This window comes from Sesamum indicum, unplaced genomic scaffold (genome assembly GCF_000512975.1).
Source record: "Sesamum indicum cultivar Zhongzhi No. 13 unplaced genomic scaffold, S_indicum_v1.0 scaffold00128, whole genome shotgun sequence".
In the NCBI taxonomy this organism is placed as follows: Eukaryota; Viridiplantae; Streptophyta; class Magnoliopsida; order Lamiales; family Pedaliaceae; genus Sesamum; species Sesamum indicum.
The window spans coordinates 125,371-144,111 of NW_011628055.1; the positions used below are offsets into that span (position 1 = coordinate 125,371).

Genomic DNA, 18,741 nt, shown 5'->3' on the forward strand with positions numbered 1-18,741 from the left:
CCACTTTCTCCATCAGCAACATTTCCTTTTGCATCCTTTGCAACATACCCAACAAAAATTCCAGCACTGTGTCCTGCTTCTTTAAGCTTCACTCCTGTTCATTAATATTAGGGTTTACCTCTCCATCCAATGCAAATGGACATGTGAATAATAGATAGACAGATAGATAGATAGATATAGAGAGAGAGAGAGAAGGACAGCTTATAACAAGAATTTACACCAAATACCTGAGGATTGAAAAAAATCAGTAGCCTTTTCGTGCCACTGAGGTGAAATGACTGAAGGCATTTGCCGTGTCTTCAGATACCAGTTTCGACTAAGCAAATATGTAGTGAATCTGTTGCAGTTTAGGCACACAAAAATCAAAACCAATAAGGTTTAACTTTGTCAAACTAGTAAGGTTTCATTAAGCAATCTTTTGTAAGTGAGTATTAATTCTTGCAATTTACTCTGGTCCTGGAATTGTTAGCAAAACCTTCCACTAAAAGGAACTCACTACAAGATAAAGTTGATCTTACATTTAAACTTTACCTTCCGCTTTCAAGATTTTATTGTCAGAGAACAAATTTAACATAAGGTGATTGCGAAGAATCCCAAGATAATCAATCAAAATACATTAACTAAAGATCACCAAGTATATTACCAAATAAAAGAACTTCTAGGATTTGACCAGTAATCAGGAAAGTGATCAAAGAAGAAGAAGATCGCATATATCAATCAAGACTACACCGTCCATCAGAATAATTCTAAAAACACCAACAAACAATCTATTGAACGATAATTTGACAAACCCAATATTAAAAAAACACAACTCAATAAAGAAAAAAATACACAATTGACTTCAAAATCCCAGAATTCGCAAAACTTGATCGACTGCTCCAGAACACAAAACAGAGAGTTGATTAGGGTTTTTTCTTGCCTTTGTAATCGCGAGTAATTGAAAGCCTGAATAATCTATGGAAGGAAAAGCAGTGGGAGGAGAAAGAGGAGATTCTTGAAAAAGAAAAAGTCAAATAAATTTATTATATATGAGTTGGAGACTGGTAAGACTCTGGGGTTTATACTTCGTTATCCAATGAGAACAGAACACGTGGTGCTCTCACTGTGCCTTACAACGGTCGTGCGCCCCTTTCTCCATTTCAAAAATAAATAATTGTCATCGTTAGTGTTTTCATCTTATCTCATTAAAAAAATAAAGTGGAATGAGTTTTGTTGATATGACAAATTATTTTTATGATGTGATTGGATGTAATATAAAAATAATATAATAAAATATATATATACTAAATATAAATTATGTAAAAAGAAAAAAAATGTTTTAAGTAACTTTTTATTCGGAAAACAAAATTAATTTCACAATCAAACAACATTAATTTGATCGGACAAAACGAGATGAGAATTATTTGACAGTCAAAGGTGTTATGTGTTGGTTTTCCTTTATTGTTTTTTATTTTTTTTAAATAAAATAGCAAGTCTTGGCACTTGGAACTTAAATATTCTACATAATTTAAAAAATTATTTTTTATCATTTTTATTACGTACAATTTTAGAATAGAAGATTTGAAATACAAACTGCTCATATATAATCTGATATGAGTGAATAAAATAGATAATCGTAAAAACGAACTATTCACGTTACGACTTGTTTTAGGATACGAGTTGGAAAATAACCTTAATTGGTTCAATATTTCAATACGATCAAATTTGATTTGAATACAAATTTATTCTGATTCAATATAATCTCATTTATTATAATGTTTTCACATTTTCTGAATTTTGATCCTTTTCGTCCAACCTTGGATTTCCGATTACAATTTACAACAATGCAAAATCATGCTTCCTCAATTTTGCTTTCCTTGCAATCCTGACCACCACCACCAACTACTCTCCACAAAGAATGCTCACTCCAGATTCTCTCCATCTTCTCAATGGGAATGTTCTTAGTCTCAGGCAGCAACAAATACACAAATGCTGTCATCAGCAGTAACCATCCTCCAAACAGGAAGAAAATTCCAGACTTCAAATGGCAGAGCATTGCTAGGAATAGCTGTGCAATCAAGAATGTGAAGAACAGATTTACAGCCACAACGACACTTTGCGCCGCCGACCGTATTTCCAGTGGGAAAATCTCACTTGTTACAACCCATCCCAATGGCCCCCAAGACAACCCAAAACCAGCAACATAAACACAAATCAATATCAAGACTAATACCCCATATCCTTTGCTCAAGCCACCATCATCCCCTAGCTTGGCTGCCATGATCCCACCAATTAGCATTTGTGAAACAAACATTTGAACCCCACCTACATGGAATAGAGCCTTCTTCCTAGTCTATCCACCAGCAAGGATGTTAGGAGAGTGAAGCTTGTGACCACGAGACCGATCACGATTGCAGACATGAGGGACATGCTCTCGCCTGAACCTATGGAACGGAAGAGGACTGGGGCGTAGAAGGCAATCACGTTGATTCCAGTTACTTGTTGGAAGAATGGGATTGCTATGGACATCAAAAGTTGAGGCCTGTATTTTCTTTGCATGAGGTTCTTGTAAGGGTATTGGATGGCTTTTGAAGCATGGCTTGCTTCAATGAGGTCATCTAGTTCCACTTGGACATCGTTGGTTCCTCGGACTCTTTGCAATGCTCGTTTGGCCTTTTCTTGCTCGTTGCTACGCTGGATAAGGCTGTTTGGCGTCTCGGGGAGGAAAAGAGCTCCAACAGCCAGGATGGCTGCTGGCGCTCCGGCCATGGCAAGGGATATTCGCCAGCCCCACCCGCCTCTGATCTTGACAGTGCCGTAGTTTATGAAAGTAGCCATTATGAAACCAATGTTAACTTTTGGAAGGCAGCATTGAACGCTCCTCTATGTTTGGGCAGTGCCATTTCTGATAGGTAGAGTGGAACTGCCTGCAGATAAGAAAAAACAGTAGTCTATTATGTGATCGCAGACAAGAAAAAACAGTAGTCTATTATGTGATCGGTACAAGTACAATCTTAATTAATTGAGTCCCTGAGGAAACAATCATAAATCATTATTACCTGATTGGTAAAACCGAGCCCAACGCCAAGCAGCGCACGACCAAATATCAACATGTAGATGTTGGGGGCTGCACCGCCAAGGGCAGCACCGAGCACAAATGCAGCTCCACCGATAACGATTGATGGCTTTCGTCCAAAGGCCCGAGTCACAGATGAAGCAAAGAAAGAAGTAATCAGGCCAGCTATGTAAAGTGATGAGGTGAAAGATGTCAGTAGTTGGCTATCAAATTTTGCAGTAGTTGCTTATATTGGTGTCATGTTTCATCTTCATGTACACCTTTGGGAAAAATTTCTTCAGAAATGGCTCCATTGATGTTTCTCCCCCTATAAAATCAAGTATAATGGTTTAGTGTACTAATTACAAGAACTCGAAGCAACTGAGTCAATTATTTAGGAAAAATTGCACTTTCGGCTCTACAAAATAGAAAGTGTTATATGTTTGGTACCACAATTTACAGTTTTAACACAGTTGGTCCCATAGAATGAAACGGTACATTTGGTTCATGTGGGACCAAAAGTGCAGTTTCCCCAAATTACATAAGCAGAACAACTGAAGGTGTGATCTTAAGCATAAATCATATCCTAATTTAATAGCAACTAGGAAAACCAAATACTTTAAGCAAAGAAAAATGTTCAAATAAGATAAAGATTTGTGTATTTTTACACGAGTCAAATTTAAATTGCATAGCGATTCAAATTTACCACATGGCACTATAAGATCATGCCACGTGCGCCTAATTGTCCTTCCAACTACCAAAACGCGCAAAAATAATCGAGATAAGGTACGTCGTTTGTTATTTATATCAATCTTAAAGGCCCTTCTGACCTCATGCTCGCTGATTGAGGCCGACCCTAGTGCACAACTTCGATCAGAAGCCACCAAGTACAATCGAGAAACTATCAACAAATGCACTTGGATTCTTTGACAAATTCACATAAGATGTTTGCTTCTTTAATGTTTGACCGGACATGAGATACGCATAGAAAACAAACCTGAAACTCCGACATCATAGCCGAAGATTATTCCTCCTGTAGCAGCTACCATACAAGACAGCAGAGCAAACACTGTAATTCTCCCATTATATTGCCTGCTGTCACTTTTAATCTCCAAAGCCACAGCCATGGCTGCCAGAAATGTTGCTGAGTTACTATATAGAGCTGCATACTTATAAAAACACTTGCACTGAAAGACTGTGGAAGTAAGCATTAGAAATGGTCATTTTCTTGACTTTCTGAGCAAAGGAGATGAAAAATTCATTTTGATAAGCATTATGGTGGAAGACTTTTCGACGGATGGTTTGGTAAGATAATTTTTAAATTACTCAGAAAACAACAAGATATTATAATGTACGGCCAAATTAGTCATGGCAATCAAATGATCAATCATGTACTAAAACTTAAAGTCGTGGGTTCAAGTTCCATAAACGAGGGTATATGGTTTACTTTCCATAGTAGTGTCTTGTTTATTTAAAATACAAGATTAAATATTTTAAAATATTATCATTTATATTGATACATTTGTATTCACTTTAACTCATAGCTTTTGTATTTTAGTGGAAGATGGATGACATTTTTGGTCATCAAACAAATTAATCCCATGTAACAAAATATGTGAGATTGTGTACCCATCTTTGGATGTGGAACGATAATCATTCACATTATGGTTCCATACATCATATTCTTATTTTATTACGGGCTTCTCCCTTGATATATTTAGTTTTACATGTTTATAACATGGGACATAACTGTAATTCATCGCTTTCTTTTTAATAAATTTAGATTTACTTAGAATTTATTATTATTATATAGTTCCTTATTATTTAAAGATTACACTATTTTGATGTTTTTTAGATCAGTTGCAAACTTAATTTCTAAGCACTATTATTTTGTGAACATGCCGACACATATTTGCATGCTTAAAACGTCCACTGAAGTACTGAAAGTTGAAGTTCCACGTTCTATATAGTTTTCTTTTTAACACTTAATTTACTTTCTAGTTTCTTGATCAATTAATTCGAATAGTCTTTCATTTTTTTGACTAGTTTAACTAATAAAAAGTTGAAAAACTCATATAATTATGCTAGTCCTTGTGAGATCGACATTTTAAATTCTACATAATAAGTCATGCATTAGTAGTTAGGCCTTATCTTTTCTATCACAAGAACCAAATATGATTATATATGATAATGGATCATATTTTGTGTAATTTTACGGAACCAAACGAGCCTTAGTATAAAGTTGATTTTTATTTAATCTTTTTTGAACTCGAGATAATGAAATGAAACTTTATAAGAAAATCTAGTGTTAAATTCTTTTATTTTTTATTATATTGCTATAGCTTTTTTGAAATTCGTCATAATCATAAATAGTTTTTTATTATTTAAAAAATTATTTAACTCCTTGAATTAATGATGATCGAATTTTGATAGATGATACTTTAATTTTAATTTTATAAATTTTTAAATAATAAAAATGTATAAAATTATTGTAAATTTAAAAAAAATTATTTGTAATTTATTTATTTATTTATTTTTAGAAGATCCTAATTTCAAGACACGGTACACATGAACCGCCGTTTCGGGCCCTTCTATAAGAGACCCGAAGCTAACCCTAAATCCGCGTACATACGGCTCCTCTTCTCTCTGATCTCATCAATTTTTCATTTTCCCAATCGTCTCTCTCTCTCTCTCTCTCTAGAATGGACACTCTTCAATCCAACTACATGGATTCCCCATCTCAACCCCAATCTGAATCCCAACCTCAACCTCAATATTCATACGACCAGTACCCCAGTTACCAGAATTACTCCTACTCCTATCCCCAAACCCAGTCCGAAGCCCAATCTGAAACCCTTGACAAAACCCTAGATTCGTCCGGTCAGATTCCTGAGAACGGAGCGTCCGCCGCCGGCGAATCTGTGCCCCCCCTGAAACCTGATTTCCCTAGGCCTTTGTTGTCGGAGAACGGTTTAACAAACACCCACAGCGGCACCGACAAGGATTTTTCTGGCGGTGAGGAGGAAACCACCAGCCGGCGGAGGCGGCGTTCCAGGTGGGACCCACCGCCGAGCGAGTCCACCAACAATGGTGCTGCTGGTACCGGTGGAACTGGTGATGGAAATTCCGGGACTGGAGGAAGGAAGCGGAAGTCGAGGTGGGCGGATGATGAGCCTAAGCCCGTGATCCAGTTACCTGATTTCATGAAGGATTTCACTGGAGGTATTGAATTCGATCCTGAAATTCAAGCTTTGAACAGTAGGTTACTTGAGATTAGTCGCAAGTTGCAATCGGGTATGCTTTTAGATGATCGGCCAGAGGGCGCTAGGTCACCCTCCCCAGAACCCATATATGATAACATGGGGGTAAGGATCAATACTAGGGAGTATCGCGCGAGGGAGAAATTGAATAGGGAGAGACAAGAGATTATATCACAGATTATTAAGAAAAATCCAGCGTTCAAGCCACCTGCTGATTATAGGCCACCGAAGCTTCAAAAGAAGCTATATATTCCGATGAAGGAGTACCCAGGTTATAATTTTATTGGGTTGATCATTGGTCCAAGAGGAAACACTCAGAAAAGGATGGAAAGAGAGACTGGAGCAAAGATTGTTATCCGGGGGAAAGGGTCAGTGAAGGAGGGTAGGCTGCAGCAGAAGAGGGATTTGAAGCCTGACCCTTCAGAGAATGAGGATCTGCATGTGCTGGTTGAGGCAGAGACTCAGGAGGCACTAGATGCTGCTGCGGGTATGGTTGAGAAGCTCTTGCAGCCTGTCGATGAGGTTCTTAATGAGCACAAGAGGCAACAGCTTAGGGAGCTTGCGGCATTGAATGGTACTATTAGGGATGAAGAGTATTGTAGGTTGTGCGGTGAGCCTGGGCATCGGCAGTATGCATGTCCTTCACGGACATCTACCTTTAAGAGTGATGTTTTATGTAAGATTTGTGGTGATGGTGGGCATCCTACTATTGATTGTCCAGTGAAGAATACTACTGGCAAGAAAATGGATGATGAGTATCAAAACTTCCTAGCAGAACTTGGAGGGACGGTTCCAGAGTCTTCAACCAAGTCAAGCGCCGCAACCCTTGCTCTTCCTGGCAGCACGGGCACTAATCCTCCTTGGGCAGGTGGTCCTAACACTTCTACTAACACCACTCAAGCTGGTTTAGGGGCGAATCTGATCAAACCAAAGGAATATGATGAAACAAACTTATATATTGGCTACTTGCCTCCTACGTTGGAGGATGATGGTTTAATCAGCTTATTCTCTCCTTTTGGTGAAATTGTGATGGCTAAGGTTATTAAGGACCGGGTCTCTGGTCTGAGTAAAGGTTATGGGTTTGTGAAGTATGCTGATGTCCAGCAGGCTAACAATGCAATTGCTAGCATGAATGGTCACAGACTGGATGGAAGAACTATTGCAGTGAGAGTCGCAGGTAAACCTCCTCAGCCTACTGTGCCTCCAGGCCCTCCTGCTCCACCTGTGCCAACATATCCATCTCCAAACCAGCCTGTTGGGGCCTACCCCTCCCAGCAGTACAATGCGGGTGGTCCTATTGGAAGTGCACCTCCTGGCGGCTATACTGGGGCTCCCGTTCCTTGGGGACCACCTGTACCTCCTTCATATTCTCCTTATCCCCCTCCCCCTCCAGGATCAGCTATGTACCCCCCAGTTCCAGGTCAACCTGTTCCTCAATATGGAGTGCAATATCCTCCTCCGCCGATGCCTCCTGGTTCTTCTGGTGTCCCAACACAGACTGTTTCTTCTACTGATACACAACAACATTATGCATCATCTGCTGAGACTCAGCAGAATTACCCACCTGGAGTGCAATCTCAGAGTAGCGCACCTGTTCAATCAGTTCCAACCTATGTCTATGGGAATTCAGTGACTTCAATGCCACCAAGTTCGCAGGTCCCATACCCAACACCTCCATATAGCTATCCACCTTATTATGGTGCTGTTCCACCTCCCCCTCCTCCAGCTATGCCGCAGTCAACCGCGGACCCTTCACAAAGCCTGAACAATGTTCCTTGGGCATCAAATCCACCAGTGCCTCCTCCACCTTCATCATCGGCTGAGAAGAGCAGCTACACAGACACTGAATATGAAAAATTCATGGCAGAAATGAAATGATGATGTGATTGGTTGATGAGTGGTAAGCATACTATTCCTTTACTTAACCAATTATTATAAAAATTCATGCTATTCTATTTTCACTATCATATCACTTTAAAATTTATATTTTTTTCACAGTGATATTCTTTTCCCTCTAAGAGGCAGATTATAATTTAGTGCCTGAGGTTGCCTAAGGATGTATTGTTGTTGACCCAAATAGCAGTGTGCATTCTAGGATCAAGATACGTGTTATGGGGGTCAGAGGGTTCTAGAGTGATTAGAAAATTGCAAAAGGAGATGAAAATTCTCATGATTGACATTTAAAATTAATGCTATTCAGTTACTAGATTGTGCTGATGAAACTGAGTCTTGACAGTAAACTTACCATGAAAAGCAAGTGTAGAACTAATAGATCATTCTAATGAAAATATAAGCATCCAATTGGAGAAGTTCATTTTACTTGTTGAAAAAGTGCTTACTGCAGAATAACAAATGAAACCTGAATTATTTATCTTGGAGAGATTGGATACCATATGAATGACAAGTCTATTCTCCTTTGTGGGTAGTGAAACGATTATTCTGCTTGCAAGGATAACTGATGCCTGACAATCGGATGGCTATGACCGTTTTCTTTGAGACATAGCCGTGTCTACCTGGTCAAACTGGAACCTCTTAATTATAAACTAAAATGACTTTTGGTGGAAAAAGAAAGCACAATAACATGCTTGAATGCTGTGCAGTCTGTGGATAATATTTTTGTCTCTTCCTCATGTAAAATGTTTTGTGAGTCTGTGCAGATAGCCATAATGTGACTGATACAACTATCTATGTTGTCAGTGGGGACCTTCTCTACCACTTTTTGGAGTCTCGGCCTCCTTTGAGCTCATATTTCTGTTGATATTAATTTATCATGCATGCTTTCACTTTTAAGTAGCTTTCTAATGATTATTTAACAAATCATAACACATGTTTCTTTTGTCATTATGTAATATCTTGACAGGCTGTTTGTTGGAGCACTTGTCATCCTGATTTCTTATCTCTTGCCATGATTTACTTGTTGGAAGTTTGGGACTCACATAACCTTGCTGTACTGTTACATTTGCAGAGAGTTGCGATAAAGTCTTCATTCAGCCATGTGTTGTTCTACCGGTTCACGAATTAATCTGTTGATTATCCCTTTTGTAGGACAATTTCTATCTTTTGGACGGTTATATCTGCTTTAGAGTCTGGTTTTCTTGAATTCAATTTACATTATATGTTTGAAATTTTCAGTCTCTTCTGCTGACCTTTGTGCTGACAGTCTCACAATTACTCATGTACTTGTCTGCTTTGTTTTCTCCTAACGTTCTCTTATTTTTTGTTTTGCATTTTCTGTTCCTTGTTATTATGACTATTCTTAGTGGTTGTAGCTCCCTACTCTGAAATCATGCTGATGCTTGCCTCTACGAATCTAAATCAAGGTGAGCCCAACTTGGATTTTGAGGCCACAGGTGGTATGTTTAATCTGACAATTTAATATTGAGCTTGTCTTCTGATTTCAGTTTATTTTTTTCCACTCTGATGCCGTCTCCTAGTTTATTTATGGCAGGTGGTGTGATTGTGCTGGGATAATCTTACGTGTGTCTATTGAGACTTGCTTATAATGCTTTTTGCCTTGACACTAGGCTTCCCACCTCCCTCCCTCCTTAGTTGTCTGAGTTTTTTCTTGGTAGTTTGAGGGATTCCTAATGATGGGATATGTGCCCGTAGTAAATAGAGGGAAGTTGTATATATTTCTGTTACATACTGGAACAGAATATTTACATAGTTCTCGACTGGATCAGGTCGCACTTAAAGATAAAAACTGTTTTTCACATCTCTTTTTCATAATTTAGCACTTTCCTATGGTTGCCTTTTGGTGAGCATTTAAATTATCCTTGAAAACTCTGTCCAACCAATTTCTATTTTAGGATTTGTCTGAAGTACAGTCCAAGCTGGCCCCTTTACGGCAAAGGGAAATGGGAAGGACTTTGTTGGGGTGATTACATGCTTGTCTAATGATTGTGTTTGCTTGCGTGTTGGGTTTTCGAATAACTTGTGCACTACTGAGGACATGACTATGGAGTTGGGTTTGCATGTTCCCTTTTTCATTTACAATGTTCATGGTTGGCTTGTTTGTGGAATAATGTGGTTTCTTGCGCCTCTGTTGGGCAATCTTCTCCTGTTCGTGATGTTTTGACTTGAGAGGTCTTCCCCCTGCTTGTCTGAATATGCAGGTTTGTGGTGATTTTGTGTTTATCCTATGACCTACTGGCACAAGTATGGCTTATGTTTAGTTCTATTTTAGAGGGTGTTTGGCTAAGTTCAAAAGCTCCTCAAAACATGTTATAAGATGTTTAAGAGCTTTTAAGATGTTACAAATTTTTTGGCATTTTCTTATACTAGTTTATAAAATTTCAAAATAATTTTTATCCTATACAAGTACAAAAAAGTAAAATACCTTTTTTTGTAACAACTTATAGACCTAATTAATAATTCATTGGGGAAAAGTAATCTTATCATTTTGCTACAACTACCTCCTTTGAAATTTGGCATAGTTACAATTATTTTAATGTTATTATAAATACACCTTGATCTTAAAGTTCGTAAATGAGGGTATTCTGTTAGTTTTTGTCAGGCTTTCATCTTTTTTTTAGTCGAACTTATCAAATGCTCTTTTATATTATAAATTAAAGTCTTGTATATATTTTAAAATATTTTTTTGAATTGGTATTCGATGGAATATGTATTTCATCCATCCTAAAAGGTTTTTATATTTTTAAATAATTTTTCTAATTTTATAAAGTTTTGACAAGTGTAAAGTAGTAATATTCACTTAACCATTTAGGGATAGGAATTACATATCTTTTTATGTCAAATAGCCTAATATTTTAAGCTCTAAGATGTTAATTTACCCAAATGGTTTGGAAATTTATTTTTTATAAAACCTAACTTGTATGTTGTTTAAACTGTAGGGATTATGTTTAACGAAGTTCAGTCAAACACCCTTAGTTGGATAAAGACGAGTGAGAATGGGTCAGTTCCAGACCTTTCCTTTGAAAAAATATTGTTAAAAGATGTTAATCTTCAGATACCCCCAGGTCTTCAATTACAACCTGAATATAGGCCGGATGTTCTCTTCTGTTCTTTGATTGAGATATTTAAGACAGTCGGACTAGAATCGCATGCGACTAAGGATTTGGTCGTTCTGTGTTGGGAAGGAATTGTAGAGAATAATGGTAAGGGAACTTGATTAAAATATGTCATTTCCTCGTCCTTAAAAGGGAAAGACGCACAAAAAGAAAAATAAGGATCGGGCTAGATTACCTTTTGGTCCCATTAAGAAGGCATATTTACTTATTAGTCCCACACTTCATGTAATTTCTCTTTTGGTCCCATTTTATTATAAAATGTTTTCAAATTAGTTTTCCGTAATTTTTGTCGTCAATTTTTACACGATAGAAGTGGTCAAATGGTAGTCTAATCACTGTTGGAGGCGACTCCAGATGAAATTTCAAAATAATATTTCAAAATAATAGCATATTCATGTTCATTTGGGGAAAAAATAGAGAATATGTATGGTTATAAATTGTATTGTTTAAAATTGTACAAATAGAAAAGCCAAAAAAATGATTATAATAGTTGAATATACAAAGACAACATAATTAAATTGATATTTGACCACTTCTGTCGTTAAAAATTAATGATTGGAATTACGGAGGATTAACTTAAAAACTTTTTTTAATAAAATGGGACTAAAACAAAAATTTCATAAAGCGTGGGACTAATAATGATATGTACATTCTTTATTGGATCAAAAATATAATTTAACCTAAGGATCAACAATAACACCTAAGAGGGTAACAGCTTATTACTCTGAAAACTAGTGTGTTCATGGTCATGCTGACCGTTCGATCACACTTCAAAGACACGAGACATATGAGAAGCAAAGGTGAGCAACTGTCAGGTCGGCTAATTGTAATTATGCATTGTGGGCTCGTGTTATGACCACTATTAAGAGGACAACGATGGAGAGGAATAAGGATGTTTTCAGCTTTCCCTCTAGACCATCTGTATTCTCATCTTTCTTCTCTCCATTTGGGGGATGGAAAGCATCGTTCACGACCTTTGTGATTATGTCGATCAGTTGCATTATCTTTGCCTTAGCACGGATAAGAAGCCAACTCAGGATGTCCTTCACCGGGTTGGTCCCATCATGGCCTTTGCCTGGGCTTTCCCCTAGTAAATTGTCAGCTGATCAAATAGAGTTGAATAAAATGAAAAGTCAGATGGAAGGATCACTTTTAAAGTACTCCTGTCACACATGCATAGATGCAATCCTCCGACATATTGCTAATAGATTGTTTTCTATTAGAGTACTTGGAAGACAAACCTTGAGTGATTGAACCTCTGAGTTCCTTTACCATCTCATTGTTCAACACAGCATCCCAGACCGCCTTATCAGACGATAATGAGACAACCATTCTCTGCACAAGATAAGAAACATGATAGGAGAACATATTATTAGAGAGCACCCTCAAGTTGAATCATGGCAATCCAACAACACATCCACAGTATTCAGAAACAAAGCATCTGGTGTATTTATTGAAACTTTAGATTGTTTCCGTCTACTTTGAATAAGTTTTTCTGCTTTCCATCTCCCCCGCTGTCAATATTGCAATCCTTACGAGTTTTCAAGAGAATATTAAGTGTTAAAAGTCTCTAATTTGATGCGTCTCAAAACGTCAGGAAGTTAACATATGCAGCCCTCTGAAGATCCAAGCGTAGAATCTATTAATACTGGGAAAGCACCTGAATAGAAGGTTCAGTCTGCAACAAATGGAAGGCATCATACACTCTATCTGATCCATAAGTCTGAAACATTCTTGAATTGCGGAGATGCAGTGGGGGTTCAACCCAGTCTTTCTCAAACTCTGACAAAGGAACTCTCTTCTCAGAACCTAATGGACTGGTAATCTCATCTACTACACCCCTTTCTGAATCCTCAGCAAGTTTTCCACCTGGGAAATGCGTAGATGAAGGCCCAACGACCCTGGAGATAAGAATAACTCAGAAAAAAAATTTGATCAATATTTGTAAAGCTTAAATGTTTATTTGTTGAAACAAATGAGGGGACAGAAAACGAGATAGTAATAAGGCAAACGCAGACTTATTCAAATGTGATCAGCGAACCATATTGATTACTAGTGACCTGTATCGGGAGGTTCAAATGAACCACAGACCATGAGAGAGCATATCTAACCACATGGTATGATGATAGAATTCCAAACTCAAATAGGATGTATAAGCTTAAAATCTTCAACAAATGAGCATACTATTCCGCTCCACCAAGTAGGAGGCCAAGAATGGCAGCATTCCTGAACAAAATAAGTAGCAAACTTCATTTTGAATTTCGTACAGATGCAAGAATACATCCCAAATTACTCTTTCTACTTCATCTGAGAATATGAGGTCCTCGTATTCTTTTTCGTCCACCAGCACCTAAAACCAGATATTCTTGCTCCCTCCCTGAGTGATAACCTCTATAGGATCAACCATCTATATTCCTGCATGTTGCTTGAAACCTCTGCATCCAGAATCATGAATGAAATCTTGCTATTTATCATGAAATCTTTTGGCTTGGTGTTCTCTCTCTCTCTCTTATTCTTTTTAAGACTCGCGCACCCAACACCGTACACACCCAAAGGTTTGAATACGAGACGTCTAGTAAGAAAGCCTTATGCTTGAAGCATTGGTTTTGAAGTATTTTTAGATCTCGAGAGAGTAATTATATATAGAAATGTTGCTAATCCATGAAAGAATTACCAACACACTCCGTATATATTAGGGATAATTACATTTTCCTCCCCTTAAGTTTGGTGTAATTACACGTAAACTCCCTATGATTTAGGAAATTACATCTAGCACTCTTGTGTTTGTTTTCATCTAACACTTATTTATTAGACAGAAGCAACTTCATGGTGCTAGATGTATGTGTTAGACGGAAGCAAACCTCATGGTGCTAGATGTAATTTCTCAAATCATATGAGGTCTAAATATAATTAGACTAAAAAAATTTCGAAAAAAAGAAGTGTAATTATCGCTATATATTAAATGGAATAGTGGATAGGATAGATATTTAAATATCAAATCCAATCCATCAACTTCTGCAGCAACTCGTAAAACAAGGGACGATCCATGGAGACAACTCCTCTTAATATTTATTTCAACATTCATGTATAGAAATAAGCGGATAAAAATATAATCTTGAACCCTCTGTAGAATAATTCTGTTCTATCGCATTAAATTGCCCCAACTCCCACTACAACATAATATAAATCAATAAAATAACAATACAAAAGATTCGAAACTCACTGTTGAAGAGCAGAAACTGCATGCTGCACTTCATCTCTAGATGGGACAGTTCCAAAGACAAGATCTTCATAAAAAACAGAAGCCCTTCCATCCTCACTCGCATCAACACACTCCCACTCCGAATCATGAGGTGCAGGAGAACCCCCCCAAGAGGGTGTATCTGCACCCGAAGTAGGTAGATTTTTCAGTGATGAAAAAGCGGTTGTCCCGTTATTACTACTCCCACTACCATTAGCAGAAGAAGAGGAAGAAAGCGTTAAAGCAGTGTTTGGAGATGTGGGTCGATTTCTGTCGAAGCTTTTCGCTTTTCTTGAATTTGCGCTAGCAATGGTGGTGGTGGTGTTGGCTGAAGGCGAAAAGGGCTCCGGCGGCGCACCGCCGACAACCCTCCTAACTGTTCTGATAATGCCACCACCTCCGCCGGTACCTCCGCCCATTCCTCCGCCGCCGCCACCACCAAATGACCTCCGCATGTTCTTATCTGTAAAGACTCAATCTTTGTTGGTATTTATGGATATGGATAATGCGGTAGTTCCTGCACTCATCAGCTGCTTTGAGTCGCTGTTCGATTTAGATTTTTAAGGCAGAGCAGATTTGTATGCATTCGAGGTGAAAGTTTACGGACGTGGAGAAATTGCGACGTGTTGCTTTATACATTTTTGTGAATTTTCTCAATTATATATCGGTTTCTTGAAAATAAAAATTGAAAGCTTCTTTTTTTGTTTATTATTCGAATATCATAGTCCCTTTATCCGATGATTAAACAAACTTTTTTTTTTCTCTTATATGTTTTTATTTGGACGGGCAAAATTCAAATAAATATATTTATTTTTACATTTATATTTTTAATTCATAGTTCATTTAAAACTCTATTTTTTTAAATTTAAAAATTTATTCAAAACAGTCAAAAAACAAAGATAATTTATATAATGATAATAACCTTTTTTGAGAATATATGCATGGTTTTAAAAAAGTAGGGTGGCTATGTAAATGAATACAGATATCTTTTTATCGGTGTATACGTAATTATTCAAAAAATATGTATAATTATATAAATAAACCACAAACTATAAGTTTAAATCAAATTATTACTAATTCTTTTATTTTTTTCAAAATTTCAAAAATATACTTGCCAAGGAAATCCAGTACGCTTGTTGGGCTATGCCCTTCCAAATTACAATTGGTCTGTGTAATTGTAATAATAGTATGGGCTAAGGCTTTATATTTACATGTAGAAAGCCCAAATCTTGTAATAACTTAACCCAATTTTAAAGCTATATAACGGATTAGCCCAAATGATAAAATAGGTTACACAGGCTGTACATCTGACCCCGCCCAACAGAGCCCGACGCCTTGCTATAAGGGCAATTACGTAATATTCTGTTTTCTTTCTTTTAAAGGACTATCTTGCCCTTCGATTTGCCTCTCATTTTTTTAAATGACTACCTTGGCTGAGTTGTGATGTCAGATCATTTATGTACGATTTGAATTATATGATCCGTTGTGAATATTTGCATCCACCATATTTTGGATTTGATTCTCACTATTAATAAGTATCTTATAGGGGTAATTAAATTTTTACTTTTTTTTATTATAATTTATTTACATAAATTATTTTTATTTTTAAAAAAATATGCATACATCTATCAGAAATGTAAAATGGTCACAATAAATTAATCTTTTTTTTTTTAAATTACACATCAATCCACATGAATTTCGACAATATTACACAAATTACTCGTATTTTTTAGCTGGTATGAGTGGTTTCTGTAATTATAGAAAAGACAAGAATAATCAATATAAATAGATCATAGATTAGGATGTAAATATAATTATTCATAATTTATGACTGAGCTCAACTTGGGAGCCTCAAAGTGTATCCGAACTAGTAGTTACAACAGATTTTTGTGGAGTTTTTCATAATTATAAATACCCTTTCGTTATTTGAAAAACTTACAAATACCCTTTTGAAATTAAAAATTGTCTAGTAAATATTATCTCGCAACAACTCATTGTTGGAAGATATCTATTAGAAGATCGTTGATTTTATAAAAATATTTATAAATTTTTAAAAAAATATAAAAAAATATTTGTAATTGTCACGAATATCAAAAGAGAATATTTTGTAATTTTAACTAAAAAAAAGCTAATTTAGAAAAATAATTATAGGAGCAAGCACCAAAATATTAGAGCTCAAAAGAGCAACAGAACGCAGTGCCTTTCACGCGCGTGGTGGGGCCCTGGTGCTGCAACCGGGGGGGAAGTCACGCCTATCACGCGAGCGAGTGTGGGAAGGCACGTGAAAAAAGTATGGGTCATAACTTAATAAGTGGGCCTTTTTATCATGGGTTGATGAAGGGGACTAAGGAGACAAAAAGTGCTATTGGGCCCACCAAAACTGGGCCCACACTCCACTTTCGGCCTTTTGCCCTTCTGCTGTTGCCCAATCATCTATCTATGTTCTTCCTCCACTGCCCCTACCCCCTGCAGTCTTTCTCATAAACTCATAAGGGGTATTATGGGGATTTAAGCATAATTGACAACATAGGCATTCAAGAAAGGCTAAAACCTCACATACTGTATTTTAATTCGCAGTCATATATTAAAAAAACATTAAGCAAATTAATTATAGTTTAATAAAGATTAATAAAGTTAATCTCAACCCTATATCACCTAGATAAGTCTCATCTCCCAAAGTTTGAATAATTTTTTCACATTTGTCATATTTGTTTGACTTGAGGGGTATTCTTTATATTAGGATTATTAGGTGATGGATTCAATTTTTACACTAGTTGTAGATATATAAAATTTAATATATCTCTCAAATTTTGTATTTGTATGAAGTTAGAGCGGATGATACCTCGCGCAATGGAGCACTAGTCATGAGCACATCATTTGGTGTTGTTTGTTGGAACGAGGTCATATGTCCCGTTCCAAGTCCACTGTCTGGAGGATTGATAATGTAGTCAAGCGCCTCAAATTGATTACAAACAAGGAGCTTCAGTGAGTGGTTTATAGGCCACAAGGCTCCTCTCACTAGTCAGATACATTTTCTGGACAAATTCGTGAAACTTCTAAAAAGTTAGAGGTGACAATATTTAGTGTGAGAAGATACCAAATCATAAACCGCATTAATATTTAGATTGTATGTTAAATACAATAATGTCATATATGTACAATAGTGGTGGGTATAATTTCAATTTTAAGTTGATTATGCATCAAGGAAAATCAAGAGTTTATTGGTAGAAACTACCCACCAGACCACTCCAAACATGTAATTATGCAAAATTGTGTACAATTTGGGAAGCAAAGAAATGTGTGGATATTAATGATTGTCAGTCTTGAAAAGCAGCCTTCTTCTTATCATAAATGCACTTTAACAATTTAAACAATGATGCAAAGTGAATGCCCATCATTTCAAAGCTCTCTGCCATATATATAAAAAGCACCCACAAAATTTAATATCTTCTCATAATTAAATTAGCAAATGCAATTCTTTAATCCCTTTTGAATAATCTTTCTCTTGGTGTGATTTGACCAATTGTGCTGTCTTATTATAAATTGATTTCGCCTCTAGTATTGCAGTTTATACAAAATTTAAATTATATGTAAATATATATTCTTTTATATGTGATGTATATTAAAAAAAGTAATATGAAATAACAATACTAATTTACGATAAAATTAAATATTTATAAGTCACTACACTTATACGATTGCTCTTAGTTATGATAAGTGCAAAACGTAAATTATTAGAAATATTTTGCAAGCAAAAATAGTGAAGAGTATGAATCATATATCATGAGTATAATATAGTTTGATGGTTAGTATGATTTAATTGTTACACCACCTGATATTTTAGGATTTATAGGAGATAGGAAAAGAAGAGGAGGAAAACTTGAAAAAAGGAAAAGAGGGAAGAGATTATTCCAGGAATAACAGGATGAAGATAGTGGGCGATTTTGATCACTTTTCTTGGATCCTGCAACCAACATTTGCTCTCAATATTCATGAAAATTGCTACGGCCCTCCACTGTCTAAAACCAATGATGATGAAACAGCAGCTGCAGCTGCACCCTCCACCCCAGAAAAGCAAATCAAACCATCAATGTCTTCCCCACCTTAAATTTACTTCTCTTAACACAAACCATTTCTCAGTGATTTCCAGAACTAAACCTCAAAATCATGAAAATT

The 18,741-nt window shown here is 36.5% G+C and overlaps 3 protein-coding genes and 1 pseudogene across 5 annotated transcripts in view; 1 reads left to right on the forward strand and 3 right to left on the reverse strand.

Annotated features, from left to right (window-relative positions):
- LOC105179269 (uncharacterized Rho GTPase-activating protein At5g61530) overlaps nucleotides 1–809 on the reverse strand; it is a gene marked incomplete in the record, with an annotated part of 6,643 nt that extends 5,834 nt beyond the window's left edge. Inside the window, 3 exon segments of the mRNA XM_020691257.1 lie at nucleotides 11–94; nucleotides 228–337; nucleotides 644–809. Coding sequence (XP_020546916.1) covers nucleotides 11–94; nucleotides 228–288 — 145 coding nt within the window.
- Nucleotides 810–1,727: 918 nt separating this feature from the next.
- LOC105179270 lies at nucleotides 1,728–4,241 on the reverse strand (annotated as a pseudogene).
- A 1,403-nt stretch (nucleotides 4,242–5,644) lies between these two features.
- Nucleotides 5,645–9,997, forward strand: LOC105179210 (branchpoint-bridging protein). 2 transcript variants are annotated; one of them, XR_002286310.1, is made up of 3 exons: nucleotides 5,645–8,194; nucleotides 9,155–9,614; nucleotides 9,743–9,997. XR_002286310.1 is itself a non-coding variant. In XM_011102807.2 (2 exons), exon 1 carries the CDS (start codon nucleotides 5,737–5,739, stop codon nucleotides 8,170–8,172), a length of 2,436 nt encoding a protein of 811 aa, XP_011101109.1. In that variant the 5' UTR covers nucleotides 5,645–5,736; the 3' UTR covers nucleotides 8,173–8,194; nucleotides 9,155–9,997. The 2 variants fall into 2 exon arrangements, 1 of the variants encoding a protein (XP_011101109.1); XM_011102807.2 differs by having other exon boundaries at nucleotides 9,155–9,997.
- Nucleotides 9,998–11,924: 1,927 nt separating this feature from the next.
- LOC105179211 lies at nucleotides 11,925–15,169 on the reverse strand. 2 transcript variants are annotated; one of them, XM_011102810.2, is made up of 4 exons: nucleotides 14,548–15,169; nucleotides 12,985–13,225; nucleotides 12,566–12,659; nucleotides 11,925–12,411 (listed from the first exon to the last, which is right to left on the reverse strand). In XM_011102810.2, exons 1-4 carry the CDS (start codon nucleotides 15,018–15,020, stop codon nucleotides 12,155–12,157), a joined length of 1,065 nt encoding a protein of 354 aa, XP_011101112.1. In that variant the 5' UTR covers nucleotides 15,021–15,169; the 3' UTR covers nucleotides 11,925–12,154. The 2 variants fall into 2 exon arrangements, with proteins under 2 accessions (XP_011101112.1, XP_011101110.1); XM_011102808.2 differs by having other exon boundaries at nucleotides 11,925–12,426; nucleotides 14,548–15,168.
- Nucleotides 15,170–18,741: the final 3,572 nt, after the last annotated feature.

What these genes read in the sequence shown, in the direction of transcription:
- LOC105179210 (XM_011102807.2), top strand. Translation starts at nt 5,737, where the DNA reads ATGGACACTCTTCAATCCAACTACATGGATTCCCCATCTCAACCCCAA.
- LOC105179211 (XM_011102808.2), bottom strand. Translation starts at nt 15,020, where the DNA reads ATGCGGAGGTCATTTGGTGGTGGCGGCGGCGGAGGAATGGGCGGAGGT. An exon ending in GCAGTTTCTGCTCTTCAACA is followed by an intron (nt 13,226 to 14,547) that starts GTGAGTTTCGAA and finishes TCTTATCTCCAG; the next exon opens with GGTCGTTGGGCCTTCATCTA. An exon ending in CAGAGGTTCAATCACTCAAG is followed by an intron (nt 12,427 to 12,565) that starts GTTTGTCTTCCA and finishes CTATTTGATCAG; the next exon opens with CTGACAATTTACTAGGGGAA.